This window comes from Girardinichthys multiradiatus, chromosome 6 (genome assembly GCF_021462225.1).
Source record: "Girardinichthys multiradiatus isolate DD_20200921_A chromosome 6, DD_fGirMul_XY1, whole genome shotgun sequence".
NCBI classification, from domain to species: Eukaryota; Metazoa; Chordata; class Actinopteri; order Cyprinodontiformes; family Goodeidae; genus Girardinichthys; species Girardinichthys multiradiatus.
This window is the reverse complement of record NC_061799.1, coordinates 20,232,195-20,250,589: the sequence shown is the minus strand read 5'-3', so window position 1 is coordinate 20,250,589 and position 18,395 is coordinate 20,232,195. Positions and strand designations below refer to the sequence as shown.

The 18,395-nt window shown below is 43.8% G+C and overlaps 1 protein-coding gene across 8 annotated transcripts in view; it reads right to left on the bottom strand.

The window, feature by feature from the left end:
• The window catches only part of LOC124869484 (myomegalin-like), a 54,882-nt gene that overhangs the window by 9,021 nt on the left and 27,466 nt on the right, over window positions 1–18,395 (bottom strand). For 3 of the 8 annotated variants that reach the window (XM_047367344.1, XM_047367345.1, XM_047367347.1), the window contains exons 1-25: window positions 16,355–18,155; window positions 13,253–13,390; window positions 13,051–13,170; window positions 12,865–12,957; window positions 12,543–12,767; window positions 12,307–12,465; window positions 12,110–12,211; window positions 10,719–10,856; window positions 10,445–10,624; window positions 10,105–10,299; window positions 9,837–10,019; window positions 9,647–9,754; window positions 9,482–9,568; window positions 8,788–8,891; window positions 8,554–8,702; window positions 5,738–5,841; window positions 5,483–5,649; window positions 5,102–5,372; window positions 3,543–3,747; window positions 3,329–3,445; window positions 2,951–3,216; window positions 2,643–2,857; window positions 2,298–2,415; window positions 2,054–2,171; window positions 1,883–1,937 (exon numbers count right to left, since the gene is read on the bottom strand). In XM_047367344.1, coding sequence (XP_047223300.1) covers window positions 1,883–1,937; window positions 2,054–2,171; window positions 2,298–2,415; window positions 2,643–2,857; window positions 2,951–3,216; window positions 3,329–3,445; window positions 3,543–3,747; window positions 5,102–5,372; window positions 5,483–5,649; window positions 5,738–5,841; window positions 8,554–8,702; window positions 8,788–8,891; window positions 9,482–9,568; window positions 9,647–9,754; window positions 9,837–10,019; window positions 10,105–10,299; window positions 10,445–10,624; window positions 10,719–10,856; window positions 12,110–12,211; window positions 12,307–12,465; window positions 12,543–12,767; window positions 12,865–12,957; window positions 13,051–13,170; window positions 13,253–13,390; window positions 16,355–17,650 — 4,913 coding nt within the window. In that variant the 5' untranslated portion in view covers window positions 17,651–18,155. Of the gene's footprint in view, window positions 1–1,882; window positions 1,938–2,053; window positions 2,172–2,297; window positions 2,416–2,642; window positions 2,858–2,950; window positions 3,217–3,328; window positions 3,446–3,542; window positions 3,748–5,101; window positions 5,373–5,482; window positions 5,650–5,737; window positions 5,842–8,553; window positions 8,703–8,787; window positions 8,892–9,481; window positions 9,569–9,646; window positions 9,755–9,836; window positions 10,020–10,104; window positions 10,300–10,444; window positions 10,625–10,718; window positions 10,857–12,109; window positions 12,212–12,306; window positions 12,466–12,542; window positions 12,768–12,864; window positions 12,958–13,050; window positions 13,171–13,252; window positions 13,391–16,354; window positions 18,160–18,395 lie in introns of those variants that run through there. The other 5 variants (XM_047367343.1, XM_047367346.1, XM_047367348.1 and 2 more) reach the window with 4 other exon arrangements.

Genomic DNA, 18,395 nt, shown 5'->3' with positions numbered 1-18,395 from the left:
GGGACAAGTGGGAGACCTATTGGTCATTTATGAAGTGTGGATTAACCTTCAATCGCCAGGAGCTAAAGCTGGCACCCTTACAGGAGATCAACAGATCTAAACATCGTATGAAACACAGGTTTAAATTTATTATGGATTTTATATAATCCATCCAGGTTCAAAATGAGCCTCTAGGATGATTCTGGATTAATATTTGAACACTTATCAGAAATGGAAGAGTTTATTGAAATTGGGTGGCTTGTTGCCACAGATTCAGCCTTTAAGCATTGCCTGTACATTTTCAATAGGATTTAGATCGAGGCAATTCCAGAAACTTAACATTACCCTGCTTTTATTCCAAAACCCGTTTAGGATTATTAACCAAGCAACTTTTATTAATACATCCAGTTTGTTCCAACACTGTGCCGTACAGTTTTTACAGTCTGAATTGGCATAAAACCCTCATTTTAACTCCTCCAAATGTATGTTGTGCCAGTGTGGTTGAATAGCCCAATATTTATCTTGTTCTCCAGAGAACATTTGGCTTGTTTGTGTCGGCAGCTGCAAATCTAAGCCAAGCTTGAAATGCCGTTATAGAAAGTAAAGCTTCGCTCTCTGTCTCTAACCTCTCAGACAGTGTAACTTTTAAACTCACTTCAATGTGGATAGTGACACTGGTGTGCCAGCAGTACCCAGTTAATGATTGAACTGTGGTAGTTCCTTGGTTGGGTTTTCAACATCCTCATTAATTTCATTTTGTCTAAGGTCACTCGTGGTTCTTGCATGAGTAGAACCCAGAGTATATTGAGACAAACAAGATTTAAAAAACATGTTTTACAAGCAGTAAGAATATCCATCTTTTATCCTCAGAAACACAGTAAAGCTTTCACAAATCAAACTGTTCTGAAGAATAAGTCCAGGTTTGTTCAGTCTAAATAAAGTAGTTTTTACCTGTCTCAAATAAAGATTGTCCTACTGTCAATATAGCATTAAAAAAGTCCATTTAGTGATGTCACAATTCAATGCAGGTTTCCTAAATCCTAAAAAGTATATCTTTTCAGTTTTGAATTATCCAGCTCAGATTTGATCAGTCCAAGTACTGTAGATTTAGAACTAGAGACGGTCAAACTTTCTCCAGATTCCATACAAAACAGTAAAATAGCCATTCGGTGGCAAATCAGAAGCTATAAATCAGATTCAAACTTCAGCATCATCAGTCAGGCTGCAGCATATGGTATTATAGCTTACACATCAAAGGGGATCCCCACTCACTATAGACTAAACATGTAAACAAGTAATGCAAACCTCCGCCAGGATGCTAGTGACACATTATTTTTTACCCCCAAAAGTGCTTGTGAGTAGAATCGGGCGCTGAGCAGTGAGTCATTTCGCCCATATCAAAAACTGCCACTATATGAGGTTGAAAAGAGTAAAACTTTGGTTGGCTGTTCCAACTAGAAAATTATCACAGACAAGCACCAAAACTTGTTTTGTGTCGGGTAACATTAGGTGAGGAAAGCAGAGTCAAATATTCCGCCAGAGTCATGCCAAGATCTCGCTGATGGCAACAACAGCATGTGCTGTTTCTGCAAAATATCAAGGGACATTCAGCCAAATATTAGTGGGGGTCTATTGACTCTGTATTTATAACTTTAACCCTATGTGGATCAGAGAAAATCTACAGTAAATTATTAGTAAAGTATTCAACAAATGTTTGTTTAATCTTTATTGAAGGTGTTGGTTGTCTGATCATTGCACACTGGAAAAAGAATAGTTCGAATCCATCATTAAAAATAAAAAAAGCTTTACACAACATTTATGGTGATGATGATTGAATGTAAACTTCTAAATGGCACTGTACATGTTCACACAAACACAGAATTTGAAAATCCAAATAACGCACCTGAAGGCAAGCAGGTCATGGCCTGTTTTTTCATTGTGGTTCTCGGCACCCTCATCTATGATTAGGAACCAGGAAATATGGAACATTTTACAGGAGCACACAATACATTTAGCAGAGAAGGATTAAAGACAGTTCTGCTGCTTGCAGATCTGATAGGAAGATTCTCCTTACGTCCACTAATTTTGGTGAGCACTCTCTGTGCCAGGGCACTGCTCTGAGCCAGCTGCTCTCTGAAGCACTGACCCATGTAGTAATCAACATCGTTGGCCCGCAGGAGCTCTTCAAAAGTCTGAAAACAGTTGGGAGTTGGAGAAAATATGAAAACATAAACACGTATTCTTCCAGTAGGCCTTCCTGTCTCCCATATGTTGTAGAAGATGGATGAAATATCACAAACACATAAGATAAGCAGCACCTTGGTGGTATCTCCCAGGTGTTGTGTCAGGATGTGGCAGACCCCATGGCCCTCTCTCATTCTCTGCCTGAGGTGGGACAGCTCACGAGCTTGTGCCTGGATCAGAGAGTTATACTTCCTAAAGAGAGAAAGAAACACCCACAGTTAAACTTAAAGTGAACCACAGAATGAACAGAGATACTAGTTTTCTGTGCACTTAAGGGTAGGAGTCATATGACTCATTTGACTCATGAGCATCTGCTGACAAACTCCAGAGAAAGTGCATCTGATCCAGAAGATATCTGGCTCTCACTGTAAGAGCCAGCAGCCCCTTTCCTTTGCCCTTATTTAAAACTGTCATCTCACCCAGGCCAGGTGGCACATTTCCCCTCTTCTGCTTGACCTTTGCCCTCTGCAGGAGTGGTTTTCAGCTGAGCCTCAAGTGATGCAACACGTTCCATAAGATCCAGCAGCTCCCTGCTAGGCCTGGAGCTGGGGCGAACTCTCTGCGTGTCTGACAGCCAACCTTCATCATCCTCCACTCCACTGGGGCCTGCTGATCTCTCAAACGCCCAGTTTACCTAGAAGGTGGACATCAAACAGAAGACTTGCTTTGATCTGCCTGTGGAATAAATCTGAATATATGGGATACTCCAGGGTGATGAGTTGGTAACCTTGCGGGGCGTGCGCTCCAGGCTGGAGGCGTAGTCGCTCGTGGCGGACAACGAGCGAACTCGTAATTGGAGTCCACGGATCACCTTGTGGCAGCGGGTAAGCTGAGAGCGCAGATCCTGCACAAGTTGCTGGAGTGATGCAGACTCATCCTCCATGTCATAAGCTCCTCTGTTACTGCTACAGTTCCCAGTGTACCAGCTGCCACCCACGCCTTCACAGTCCCGTGGTTGGGACAGTGATGTGCACATCTCCAAGTCGTCAAACTCTGAGTGGATCAGAGAGGATGAGATACAATGAAGCCTGACAAGCCAGACGGGTATTGTGGAGGGCTGAAAATGAATATTTTGGCTTAGAAAAGCCTGATCTCTCTGAATCACCTGGACTGCTGGCGTCCTCTCTCTCTGCTTCGTTCTCACTGCGCCCACAAGTTTCGTAGCCTAGATCCTGAAGATCCACCTGCACCTGCTTACTGGCCTGCTGCACAGATGTCTCTGCTGCAAAGGCACAGACACAAACAGAACCTGATTGTATTTTTAAGCGCAGGCTTGTTATTCATGCATGCTTTAATACATGCATACAGGAAAAACTCACTTAGCAGATCTCTGTAGTCCTTGAGTTGCTCAGCCTGAGCATGGACAGTGGCTTCGGACACCATCAATCTCTCTTTTAGCTCTCTGTTCTCCTGGAGGCTCAGAGTCAGGTCTGAGAGCAGACGAGCTGCCTGATCCCGGAGACCCTCCTCTATATCCTGCCAAATTGCTCCCAGCTCACTGCTGCCACTGGTGGACTCTATCGTCTGCAACAAGAAGGGGATTCAGCAACAAACACAGTCTGCATATGCACTGCCAGATAATCTGGACTCCATTAATGAGTGGCTATCTACAACAAACAATGGCCAAAAGTGTATGGTGAATTAAGAAGGGTAATAATTTATCAAAGGTATTATGGTTCCTATTTAAATTTACACTGAACGAATCAATAAGTTATGCAACACACAGACTGCACCAAAAATTTATTATATACATGAAACGGAAGAAATATATGTAAGTAATATAGTCCTTCCCAAAACAATTTATACCCATTGATCTTTTTTGTTTTACATTTTGTCCGAAAACAACCAAAAACTTTTATACAAAAGGTTCTGGAAGAGCTGCAGAGGATCTGTTGACAGGACAACGAATAACTGAGGACTCCACAACTCTTGCCTTCATGGAATAGTGGCAGGAAGAAAGTCACGTGAAGTCTGCCACAAACCATGACGGGGTCACAGCAAACAAGTAGAAGAAGGGGATCTCATCAGGTAAGATAGTGTTTTAGAGAACTAATATTGCTCATTAACCTGAACACGCAATTCCCAAGGTGAAACATGGTGGAAGCAGCATCATGCTGTGGGAATATTTTATTTCCGAAGGGACAGGGGAGCCAAGTTGATAGGAAGATAGTTTAAGATAGTTTAAGCCAAACACAGAGCAGTCCTGGAAGAAAACATGTTAGAGGCTGCAGAAGACTTGAGAGCGGGGCGAAGGTTCTCCTTCCAGCAGAACAATGACGCTAAACATACAGTCAGAGCTAAAATGCAATGATTTAGATCAGAGCATATTTGTGTTCACATATTCAATGGCTCAGTCAAAGTGCTGTCCTAAATGTAATGAAGAATCTGTCACAAGACTTGAAAACTGATGACTCTCCATCCAATCTAACTAACCTTGAACTGGCCATAAATGTACATTATAGACGACTAAATAAAGCATAACTCAGATGTAGATGACTAAATGAGTAAGAATCAGACTCAAGTACAGACTAAGGGAAGTTTGCACGCTGCATTTCTCAGTTTTTTGCTTGTAAAGAAATATAAAATCTGTGCAACATTTTCTTCACATTTTTGCAATATTTTGCGTTGGTCACACATAAAATCTCAATGTGATTGTAAAGCAACTAAACGGAAAAACACTTTTGCAATCCGCTGTGAACATTAAAACATTTAGTGGTCACTGGAAAAATTGGATTTGAAATAAGAGTTTTACTAGCTAGCTAAAATCCCATTTGTAATTATATTTGATTACAAACTAATAGATTGAAAGGATTTCCTAAACAATATTTTAAAAATATATGACAAAAAATGGCTGTCAAAGTAAATGTGAAGATGTTACCGTCTCAGCTTGTTTGGACGTCAGGTCCAGTGAGCATGGCCTCATGCAGTGCCTCTTCCCCGACTCGATGCCAACACAAGGGGGCCCTCGCTTCCCCGACAAGACTGGAGATGATTCAAACTCTTCATCCTCTTCCTCTGCACTTCCACCCTCCTTCTCCTCTTCTGGGTTCAGTTTACTGTCTGTGTTCCTCCTCTGCCCCACTGCTCTGGGTCGTCCCTGACTTTCTTTCAAAGCCTCATTCTCCTGCTGCAACCTCTGCAGGGCACTCCTGCAGGACGAAACACAAAGCCCCAGAAAAAAGGATAAATTAGCACAGAGGAGAAGGGAAAGTAAAAAAAACAAACTTGAATATATCTGAGGAGATTCTGAAATATCCACCTCATCTCAGATAAAGACATGTATTCATCCTCTTCCAGCTGTGATGGCACTTTTTCAAGCTGAACATTTAGAGCCCTCTCAGCTTCTTCAAGCTGCTTTATATAGTGTAATGTCCCCTCTACCAGCTGTCCAGACTCATCAGCAGTTCTTTGAGGCTTCGCTGAAGCCTAACAAGACAGAAAAACATGTTCATTCTGGTCTTATTCTTAACAGAAGGCCAAACACTCCTTTAGAAGACTGAAAATGGGGCTTTACCTGAATGGAGTTCAGGCTGTTATCATCCTCCTCTATGCTGTCAGTGAACTCTTCACTGCTGCTTTCTTCATCGTCTACCTCCTCCTCGTCTTCTGAGCTGAACTCTGGAAGCACAATAACCATGTAAGGACAGCATCCACCTCCTTCAGTACTGTTATATAATTGTTAGGCTGCAGCTTTTCTCCCTATCCTCTGTTTTGCTCCTGAATCCCGACTCTATCCCTGTCATTCCACAGACCTCTCTCAGCTCTGAATCACCTCACTGGAAGTCATGGGGCTAAAGGGAAATATTATGTCATATTTTGTTAGCCTGCAAAAAAATAACAAAATACCCACTGAGTGTGTGCATGTGTTTATGAGACCAGCTTTAGTTCCACAGAGCTGACACACATGTATGTAGATTTTGACCTTTAAAGACCTCTGTGCTGACTGCGTACCATCTTTAATGGTGTTGCTTATGTTTTACTAACGTATTGTGGGTAATAACCCACGAATAGGAGGGGAGCTGGAGAAGATGTTGCTTTTCAGGAAACAGAGGTTTGGTGGAAAGTGAGTCGGCAGGAGCTTTTAAAAGAAATAGTTTCACATCATCCTTCCCACTGACAAAAAACAGGTAACCACACAATGTGTGTCTGGGTTGTTTTTCACAGTCGCTCAGTGAATCTTAGATTTTGTTTAAAGGGGAGGTTGATGTTGCTAATGAAAGGGCAGCCAGCTCAGTCAAACAGAGCGTTTATTGATTTAACAGTTGCTCTGTGAGCTACAAAAGGGTTGGATGTGAGGCTCTGTCAGTGCTGTGGCACCACGTGTCTGTTTGGCTCATAGTGCTTTTTTTACAACAAAAAAACAAATGGTCATTTCTGTTTTTATCCTTAACATCACAGATCTTCAGGTAAAGGAAAGCATACATTGATCAGGTACAACATTATGAACACCTGCCTGATAGTATGTCAGTTCGCCTTTTGCTGTCAAAATAGTCCCGACCTGTCAAGGCATGGACTCCACTACTCCGATAAGGGTGTGCTTTGGTACCTATCACCAAAACGTTAGCAGCAGATGCTGAACGGTGGGACTTATCCGGCTTATTCATCTAGGGAACCTGGAAGCCAATTCAACTTATCAAACTGTTCCTGAACCATTTTTGCTTTGTGGCAGAGCACATTGTGCTGCTAAAGGGATGGCAGATGCACTGTCAGTCTACAGCCCCATAAGCAACAAAATGTGATGCTCTGTGTATTCAGGCACCTTTCCATCAGAACCAGAATTAATTGTAACAAATTTAACTAGAGTAGCTGGTCAGTTGGATCAGACCATAGCCGTTGCACCCCACCTACAATGGTGAAAGCCCCGGTTCACCCATTACTTGCTTGAATTATTTTTGATACAGACCAGTGCAGACTGGGACCATCCCACATGAGATACAGTACTGGAGATGCTTTGACCCAGTTGTCAAGTCCTTACCCTTCCAATTTCTCCTGCTTTTAACACTTTGAGGGCAAAATGTTAACTTATTGCTTGTTATAGCCCACCCACTAATAGGTGAAACGATAAAGCGATAATTAGTGGTTCTCTGGTCATAATGTTAGGCCTGATTATAGCCTTTATTTTTAGAATGGGAATATCAAACAGGGTGTTCAAAGCAGAACAGCCATGCAAACAGGACAACCATGCCACAATTTCATGCACAAGGGAGTGAGTAGATGGAGGTAAATCTAATTTGGACAAAAACATTTTAATCTTCAGAAATCCCAAACTTGATTCAGTTTCAAGATTTCAAACAAGAAAACCACTCTGAGGCTGGATCTTTGGGGAAAGGAGGGCTAATCAAGGACCACTTTGTGGATTTATGATTGATTTAGAAATTGATATATTTTTATGACCAAATTTCTAATGAAACACGGTACAAATAAATCCATACCAGATGTCCTTTTGACAAACAAACAGCACATTTATTTTTAATGCATTAAAAAAAACAAGTGTTGACATTTATTCCACCTTTGAGTTGAGATGAGGATCCCTGGAAAATGTTCTCTATTAATTTCTAACGGGCAGGTAATGTTTCACATCTGTGCAAGCATGTCTGTAGATCGTTCTGGTATCTCAGTACAACCCAGAAGTGATAAGCAAATGTTGCCAAATGATGCATTTATTAAAATAATGACATCACTTTTTCTATACGAACTAGTTACTACGAGCTAATATTTAATAGGTTTCATCTGTTGGACTAAAATGTAACTAAAGCAGAGCAGGATTACAGAACGCCGAAAAAAGGCTGAAGCTTGATGTTAACCCTTAAGATTTGAAGTCCTACACCATCTTTGGACCTTTGTTAGATGCTGACAAACAGATGACATAAAAACAAATTATGAATGGTGAGACGTTTCACTGTAAGGTGCGAACTTGAATATCTCCACAAAACCAAACTTCACTGAGAGACAGCACGGCCGATGAAAGACGGCACACAGAAATGGCAATGCAGAACAAACCGAACTGCAAAGCAGGCAGTCGTCAGAGACAATAAAAACACATACACACAACGATCACAGAATATATTAATAGATAAAACTCTGAGATGCACATTTTTCCATTTCAGACAGGTTAATCTGAACAGAGCTATCTGACTGGGCAAAGCTGCCTCCAGACTAAGGGTCAGATTATTTTCTCTTTATGAATACAGCCCATTCTAGGACTGACCCTCAGTGCTTGGAGGCAGCTCTGTCTCACATTAAGACTTTTACTCTGAAGTGCTGAGCATCAGGGAGCGTTAGTGAGAGTGCCGACTGCAGCTGTGGAGGCTAGTCCACGCCCATTCCCACCTCCAAAGTCAGGCTGCCTTTTAGCTGCCCGCTCCAGTGCCAGGGCCATGCTACGGGTCCTGGACAGAACCTCCTCTAGCTGCCCTCGAAGTGCCTGAACTGAATCCAGATCAGTGTGCAGGGTCTGGATCTTCTCTGTGCTGTTGTTTCTGCAAAAAGAGGAAAGCATAAATTCGTAAAAATCCAAAAAGAAAACTGTTTTTGTATTCACAGAAATGAAAGCATCCGCCTTACCCATCACTCCTGTTAAGCTGTGTCAGATTTTGGTATAACCTCTTTTCTATCTTTAGGGCATCATTCAGCTTGTTGTACTCAGACACCAGCTGATCCAGCACACACTAATGACCAGAAGTAGGAAGAGTTAAGAATGAGAAATATATACAGTGCTCTGCAGAAATATGCTTACTCTTTGGAAGTTTTCACATTTTGTAATGTTACAACCAGAAATGTAATTGTTTTTTATTGGTCTTTTTTGTGATAAACAAACACAAAGTGGCTTATCATTGTCTCTTTTCCAGCCTTAAATCTTTTGCAGCTTCTAAGAGGTTTTTCTTCCTGGATTCCTTTTTATTTTGCCCATCGACTCTGACAAGTTTCCCACAAGCATGATGCCGCCATGTTTTACTGTGGGAATGGTGCGCTACTCCTGACGTTATTTTTGTTGGTCATCAATGTTTCACTTAGGCAACTGGTTGCACTGGGTGGTATAATGGGGTATCAGAATAAAGGAGGCTGAATAGATATACAAACATTTTTCTGTTTACTTCCAAATACGTGCCACTTTGTGTTGGTCTATCACATAAAATATCAATAAAATATACAACATTTTGTGGTTAGAATTTGAAACAATGTGAAAAGGTATGAATACTTCTATAGGGCACTGTACAAAAAAATTTAAAAAAGGATTTTTTTTCCCTAAATGACTCACTTTTGCCTTGTGATGAGTGCGGTCTTCTGTCGCTGTACTCTGTATCTGCTGATGGGCCAGAGAAGAACGCAGATCAGAGATTTCCTTCTGCAGAAAGAGAACAACACCATGTAAAATTAAATACAAAGATGGCTTTGGTGCAGCATCTTGGGGGTCACAAGATACCTGAGCCTCCTTCTCCTTCTTCAGCACCAGCTGAATCTCCTCCTTCAGAGCCTTAATTTCAGCCTCATTCTCCTCCTGCACAGCCTCCTCCTGCTTCTGAATCAGCTCCTGACACAAAGTGTACTGAGAAGATCAGGAGCAAAGACGACTAAGTGACGGGTAAATCAAAGAGAGACGCATAACCAGATACCTTAATAAAGGCCTCCTTTTCTTTGAGCAGGCTTCGTAGATGCTCCGTCTCTCCTCCCATCTCCCTCTCCTTCTCCCTCCTCAGCTCATACAGTTCCTGCTCCGTCTGTGTCAACTGTTTGCGAAGTTCCTGCTGCTCGTTCGTGCGCTCACTGATCACTAAGGAAAGCCTGTAGGAGTAGTCCTGAAAGAAAAAAGATGAAAGGATTATTTTGTGCTCCGATCTAGCATCTGTTAGGCGGATATTCTTTTTCATCACCACTGCATACCTGGAGATACTGGTCTTTGGAGCTGAGCGTGTTGAGCAGATCTTGGACCTGTGCTTGGTGTTCATCAGTCTGCTGGCTGCGGTCGGACAGCAGCTCCTGGAAGAGCTTCTCTTTAAGAGCGAGCTGAGCCTTCAGCTCCTCCACAACCCCAGTGGGACCAGCCTGGACCCGGGCAACAAGCGTGGTAGTTAGATCCTGCACATGTACATAAAACAGGAAGCGGCCACAGGGAACAGAGTCAGCAATATCTGTTGTGTTTGCAAAAGTAGAACTGGTAACACAGGTCTGCCCAAACAGCTGCACTTTAGAGGCCCTGATAATAGGAGGTCTTTGGTGTTACCTGTATCTCCTGGGTGCGTGCTTGCAGGGCCGCATGCAGCTGGTGAATAATGGTGTCCTTCTCTCTCAGAGCAGTTTTCTCCTTCTCCTCGCTCTTCTGTTTTAGCCACTGCAGGTTCCTGTAGGCCTCTGCGGCCTGCTCCAGCTCCAGCTCTTTACTGCGCACCAGAGCGTCCAAACTCTGGTGATAGAAAAATACAATACCACACGGACCCATTTATACAAATAGCAGGAAAAACCCCCAAAATGTCTCTGAGATGCACTCATGAGCATACCGTGATGGTTTCCTCGTTGTTGGACAGGATGCAGCGGAGCCTCTCCAGGTCCCGCTCCTTCTCCCTGAGGGCGAGCTGCAGCGACCTCACCTGGCCCTCGCGTTCCTCCAGACAGCAGAACTTGTCATCTATGGAGCGCTGCAGTCAGGAACAGTGTTCCTTCATTCAATAAACCCTCTAGTTTGACATCCAGACTGTCTATTACCATGTCATGTGTTTTTAGTGTTTAAACTCTTCAAAACGAGTTTGGAAAAGTTTTTTAATTCAATTATTTATCCCTTTAAAGAATGCTAATTGCTGTTGTTTTAAAATCATTGAAAAACTTGATTAGTTACTCTTACTACGAGGTTCAACTAGCAAGTATTGTCCACCTTTGGAATGAGCAACACAGCTAAACATGAGTAGGTCCCCTTCAAAAATGTATCAAAAATCCCTGCAATGTTCTCCTGTTGTTTTAAGTTTCAAGTTCTGCCAGGTGCAGTTGACTGGCACCCAACTGAGGCCACCGGTTTGCATCGGTCCTGCAACAAAATGCCCCTTCAGGACTGGTGAAATCGAAGACCGACGACAAAGAAGTGTCCCAGGAAAACAACACCCCAATAAGGAAGGTTCCCCATCCTTGCTTCACAGAGCAACCATGACTTTCTTCTAGAGATTTACAGTCAACATTTGAACAGCATTGCCATCTATAGATCTCTGGTTAGACAGTGAGGAACAGACTGCACATGTCCAACCATTATGCTTGCAATCACACCTGCGCAAATGGGCCTGATATATGCAGATTGGTGCACACATAACAAATTTTTTACAGGGGCAAGGTGATGGTGTCGGATGGTATATCTCTCTTTAACATGCAAACCAGATCTCCAGGATCTAAGAACTAACTTGGTCATTCAGGATGACATCAAAAGTTATCCCACAGAGCCAGGACCATCAAAGTACCTCTAGATGTTCAGACTGGTCAGCTCAACTCAACCGAGCACTTGTGGAATAAGCACGCGAGTGCTATTTGTGCGAGAGAAACCAACACCACCAATCTGGTTGACCTCAACAACACATCTAGGAAAGGAATGCCAACCAACAGCAAAATGTAGCCAGGCTGGTGACCGGCATGAGGAGCAGGACATGTCAAGCTGTTGTGGCTTTGTATGGATCTGGCACACCTAAACACACACATTTAGCTATGTTGCTAATTCTGTGAATGCATGACACTTATAAATTGTACCTGGTTGTAAAGGTGACAAAAAAAGGCTTTCAAACAGAATAAAATAAAACACCAACTAGTACCATTAAAAGGGTGGGAAATTACTATCTTAAGGAATGTTTGCTAATTCTTTTGAGGAGTTTATATTGTTACAGAAACATCATCACAGCGTGTGCTTGTGTTTTACCTCCAGAGCTCTATCTCTCTCTTTAATCCGCTCTCTCAGCTTCTCCAGCAGTGCATCTCTTGGTTTGGAGCTTTTTGTCGACTCCAACATCTCAGAATACTCCTACAGACAGTAACATTCAGCGGATCGAAAATCCGTTCCAAGAAACATATGCACATGAGCATCTATGTCTTTGTGAATGCAACGTGTGGCCCTACCTGCAGTTGTTGCTCCTTGTCCTGCAGGGAACGTTCGAGCTGTGCAATGATTCTGTCTTTCTCCTGTGCTGCTGCAATCTTCTCTGCCTCGGACTCCTTCAGAGCCACCTCTTTGGTCTGAAGCTCAGAGCGAATTTTCTGCAGAGCACAGCGCAGGTCCTGCAGCAGGAACAGGAGAGGTTACACATACACGCCTTATGCACTTGGGTAAATCGCACATGAATGTCCGCGCTGACCTGGTTGTGTTTTTCGGTGACCTCCCTGTGCTGCAGTGCTTCTTGTAGGTCAGAGTTCAGTCTGTCCTTAAATCTCAGCAGGTCGTCCCCTTGCCTTTGGCTCTGTTTTAGACTCCTCTGACTGGCATCCAACTCCAGACCCAGCGAGAACAGCGAGCTCTGCACCCTGACCAACTCACCCTGAAGCTGGGCAAGTGTTAGGCACTCACTAATGCCTGCAGGAGTCTGAAGAAAATATAAAAGGATCAGACTTTATATCTTCACCTTAAATAAGGACAGCTTCTGGTCAGGGGACCCAACAAAAACATGCATCAGGTCTCACCTGGCTTTGAGCAAGCTGGTTACGGTGGGCCAGTTCTTGCAGCTTACACAGAGTGTTGTTTTGGCCTTCAATCAGATGGTACAGCTCCTGTGCCTGTAGAGAGAGAAGGAAGATAGGAGTCAGCAAATTTTAAAAAAGGTTCAGAAATTGTCTTATACTGGCATTTCTTCATCTGCAAACACAGACCTCACTGTCTTTGGTAGTGATGGACTCTGTGAGGCCCTGAATGGTTCTTTCCTGATGCTGAGCCGCCTGTCGGAGCGAACGCAGCTCACACTCCATCTCGTTCAGCTTCTCCTGTAGCTTCTAGAGAAGGAAAAACACAATTTGACCTGCAGTGTGAAAAAATATCCAAATGTAAGGTGCAGCTATTTTTATTGTTCCCCACCATGTTGTTTGCCTCGCTCTCCTGAATCTTGGCCTGCAGAGATTGCACCTGGAGCTGTGCCTTTTGCAGCTCGCTGACGCACTGACCCGCTGCACATTCGTACTGGTTGAGTTGAGTCTGCTGCTCCTCAACGAGGCTCTGAAAAAGAAGGAATTAAATTTATATGTAATAATTCATTCATTGAATGAATGAATGATTTGTAATAAACCCACTGTTTTGTTACAGATTTATGGAAAGTGTACAAGCATAACCTCCACATTACATAATACTAGAGAGGCACCACAATACAAATTATTTAGTTGGTAACTGGTGAATTGGATGATTTTCAACAACTCAATAATATAATCTTTTTAATACTCTTCTCTATGGAAGCTGATGCTGAGGGAAGAGGACTTGCAGGTAGTATTTTTTCAGTATAAGGGAGGTGATTAAAAATTAAGACAAATGAACCACAGAGACACAAAAAGCAATTTAAATGGGTTTGCTTTCCCAAGTATTACTGTGGTTCATTCAGGCTGTGAGAGAGTGGGAATTTCAACAAATAACAGGAAGGCTTACACGGTACAGAAAAGATGCTCTGTTCTTATTCTGAATTTGGGCATTTTGACAGGTAAGGACCTACATTCTCCAGGGAATACAACACAGAGAGAGCTGTTTTAGTAATGCTAGCTGTGCTAACCCCGCTAATTGCTAATAAGACACTAAAATGCCAAGCTCATTTTGTTTTTGTTTTCGAATAGTCAAATCCTCCTTTTTAATGTTGTTCTTTTCATATATTCTGCTTCTTAATGAGAAACTGAAATGGGCGAACATTGGTATCGGCAGGTTAAAAATTTACAAACAAGCTTCAATCGAATATCAGTCGCAGACCTCTCATCTCTTTGCAATACTGTAGGCTAACAGGCCGTATGAAGCAGAGGAGCCACTGGAGTGGTTTGTGAGCATTGATACGCAAAACTTCACCTAAAATGTTATCTTTTCCTACCCACCTTATTTCACTAAAAGCATGACAAGTATACTTATCATGTGACAATCTGAACTTCTATTAACACTGAGGTTAGTGTGTAGTATGTTTCAGAACTTTACCCAATAAATACAAAAGGTTTTCTTTTTTAGATACAAGAAATAAACTAGAATTGTGTTGCTTGAGCAGCCAGCCTGCCAGAGCTGAGATGGTCTGACATTGTGTGCTCACTTTGCCCCAAGGCCTGAGGAAAATAGGTCAACAGCGGAGCCACGCTGTCTAGATGTCTTCCCTTAACTAACCTACTTCGGTCATCAGTCTGTGCTTTAGAGAATAAATGCATCCCCCTTAAAGAACATTATTGAATGGCGTGAGCTTGGACTGTTTTTCTTTGCATTGCAAACATATATACTGAAGCAGAAGATTCTCTGCAGCAATGCAGACTTAAAGTGGGCCAAATCCTGCACTGAACTAGTTTAGCAATGGCATGTCATTCTATTACAGCATTAAAAGGGAAAGTTTGTTCACAGCGAGGCCCTGTGAAGGTATAATCAGCAACAGTTAAATTACTTGTAGAAATAAAAAACCTTGGAATTTAAAATACTGAATTTTGGCCCTGATATGGGTCATAAATCCAGTTGGGAACATTTCTTTTTAGTATAATATTAACCAAAACTACCAGAATTCACCTGAGTATATCTGTGCTATTCCTCAATCCCATGGTACTGAGACCACAACCACTACATGTACTGTGAATTCCTCTATCCCATGCACAAATGATTTCTAGAAATATCGGCTAAAAATATTTTTTATTGTATGTGTTCTTTATTTTTAAATGTTATTTTTCATGCATGTCAGCCTCTGACAAAACGTGTTTATAGTTTTATGTTTGGATATAATAAAGTTTAAGTACTTCCAAATTTCAGATATTTTCTATAAATTTCCATAACCTCCATGAAGTTTTATATTTTAAGCCAGTCAGTCATCAGTCAGTCATTTTCTACCACTTATTCCATAGTGGGTCACGGGGGAGCTGGTGCCTATCTCCAGCAGTCTATGGGCGAGAGGCGGGGTACACCCTGGACAGGTCGCCAGTCCATCACAGGGCAACACACAAACAACCATACACACACTCATTCATACACCTAAGGGCAATTTAGAGTGACCAATTTACCTAACAGTCATGTCTTTGGACTGTGGGAGGAAGCCGGAGTACCCGGTGAGAACCCACACATGCACAGGGAGAACATGCAAACTCCTTGCAGAAAGACCCCAGGCCGGGAATCGAACCCAGGACCTTCTTGCTGCAAGGCAACAGTGCTACCAACTGCGCCACCGTGCATATTTTAAGCATTTCCCCAAATTTGCTAGTGAACGATTTCCGCTCCCTTGCAACTTTAGAAAGACATCATATCACAGTGAGTTTGTAGAAAAGTGAAGCAACTCAAACTCAGTCAAACGATGATGTGTTACTATGCAACATTACGCTGACCGTTCGTCTGATCCGTGAGTCCGCCAGGATGACATCCAAACGGCTACAAGAGCTGGAAAAGCACAGGTATGTACAATCTTTGCACAAATGGCAGTGGACAGACAGGTCAGAGCTGATGAAAGCGACTGATGCAGCTGGCAGCATCCATCAGTGTAGTTGGTATAGTAACACGGACCAAAACTTCACAGAACCGCAGTTCAAAAATCCCTATAAGATAACTTTGATCTATATAAATACCTGTGCCTTCATTTCCTACTTCGTGTTTTGACAGTAAAAATGACCTTATGGTTTGCTAACACACACACTAATGAAGGATCTAGGCCGTGCCATGTGCAACTGCCTACCTAAACCTGACTGCAGTTGCTAAGTGTGATGAAACCAAACATAGAAGACTAGGCACATCACACACACAAACCACAGCTCACATCTCTTGAGTTGAAGCTATTTGAAGAAGCTGTGAGTAGTATAAGTAACTGACATCTTGATTTTGAAGCTGCTTAAACTAAAAAAAGAGGAGGGAGCAACACTTCATGGGCAGGGTGCACAGTGAAACGTTGACGCGGGTTAGGCTTGTTCACTCTGGGTGCTGCCGAGGAAAAAAATAGTTCCTCTCAGCAGCAACGTGGTTTTCTGGAAGGTCTAATACCTGATGTGGAGGAGGGGGAGGATATTCTTTGTACAAGTCTTCCAATAAATCCTCCATGTCAGCATAGCTCAGATTGTGATTCTCTTCCAAATTCACCCTGATCAAAGGGGTCTCCAGCTCGGGAGTGGGCATGTGGTTGTCTCTTTCTCCAAAAGGCATCCCTAGTAGAGGATCTAGGAAATGCAGCCGCGTGGCTCCATTCCTGGAGCTTCGTCGGATGAGGACCGGCAGTTTGCTTCCTCTAGTGTGCTGGACTGGCCGGTAGACTGTATAGCTTTGCAGCAAACTGAGGGTCAGAGACAGGCTGGGCCCAGGTGAGGACAGTGTCATTCCCATGTGCTCCTCAGACAGAGAGTCAGATATATGGTCTTCTATCGCTTCGCCAGGGGAGATCAGTGATCCATCTCTCATTGCTCCAGATTGAGTGGTGTCTTCGGCCGTCTCCAGGGATGCGATTGATGGGCTGCAGCTGGCTTGTCCAGCCAGTGTGCGATCACTGTCTGAAGTCCTGGAAATATCCTGAGTTCCAGGGACCAGAGTTCGAGATGACGGGGCCTCCTCTGAATCGTTCTTTCTCTCCGCTTCTCCACCTGTTATACTCCCTCCTATGACGCTTGCTGAGTATCTCGTTGATGGTCCACAAGAGGTACTTCTTACCAGCTTTCTGGGCACTTTACACACAGCTTCATAGTCAGAGTCTGCCACCCGCCAGTAGGAGCATCCTCGACATCTGGGAGTGCTGGGTCGACAGTGGTGTGAGCCTGCACCTGTGGCCTCTGACCCTGGACCAGCAGAACACGGAGGGTGGTGGTGATGGTGGCAGTCCAGCCCATCATCAGCCCAGGACTCGTACAAAGAGTAGACCAAATCCTCCTGGAGCAGGGAACAGTACTTTGCGTGGGTTAGACCTGAAATATCCACCATTCCATCTCCAGACCCTTCATTATTTCCAGTAAATGTCACAGCCCCCTCCTGCGGATTAGTCCTCCGGTACAAACCGCCGATGCACTGCTTCAGCCGATGCTTCTCTTGCAAGAGCCGCTGCAGCCTTTCGATGGACAGAGCCTCCACTCGGGCAATGACTGTGTCAAAGCGGTACATGCGGTCCAGCATGAAGGTGCACTTAGAGCATGCAAACTCCCCCCTGCCATCCCGGGTCAGTTCTTGACCCAGGGCATGGGACAGCAGCACCTGTAGGTTGAGTTTGGAGGCTGGGTGGAAGATCCACCGCCTCTGGTTCCCGCAGAGCTCCCGGCCACAGATTCTACATGTCTCCTTCATCTTGATATCAAGCATTCTCCCAGCTTTCCAGGAATGAAGTATAGAGGTTACTCAGACACACGAGAGAGCATGGATCCTCAGATCAAATTAGGTCCCTTATAAGTGACTAAAGGAGCCTTATATATTGGCTGCACATGTAATTCCAAAGAAAAGCTTGGGATATTAAGTGATTCCCAGATATCCATCAGTCCAGGATCCTGCAGGATGTGCATCGTGAATATGGCGCACGGAGTGAGATGGTATGTCTCTTTAACTTAATCAGACCCGGTTTCTCTCTGTGTAGTGTCCCCAGGCTGTCAGTAAACCGCTGTTTTGTATTTCCTAGCAGCGCCATCCTAGACGCCTCTGCAGCAGTACCAGCACGGCTCGGCTGTCACGGACACGGACAGGTTCATCCTGACCGGGGAGCGGTGACGATCCGCCGGCCTCGACACGGACGTGCCGCGGTAACAGGCTGGTTAAAAGGGGCGATCCTCTGACTCCTCCTTCCGTGTCTGCGGCTTTAGAGGAGTCCGTTTGCTCATTTCAGGGCTTCCAACGACGGCTACACATACAGACACGCTGCATGTTAAAGCAAAGTGCCGGAGATCCTGCGGGGAGATAATGATGTCGCTTCCGAGGAGATGGACCTGCAGCGGCGGAGCGCACCATGCGGGAGGAGCAGGGGTGGAGGAGCCCGGTGCAGCTAAACTCCGGTCTTCTCAGATAAATCATTACTGCGGATAGCGGTCATGCTGGAAACGTAACAGGTAATACACGG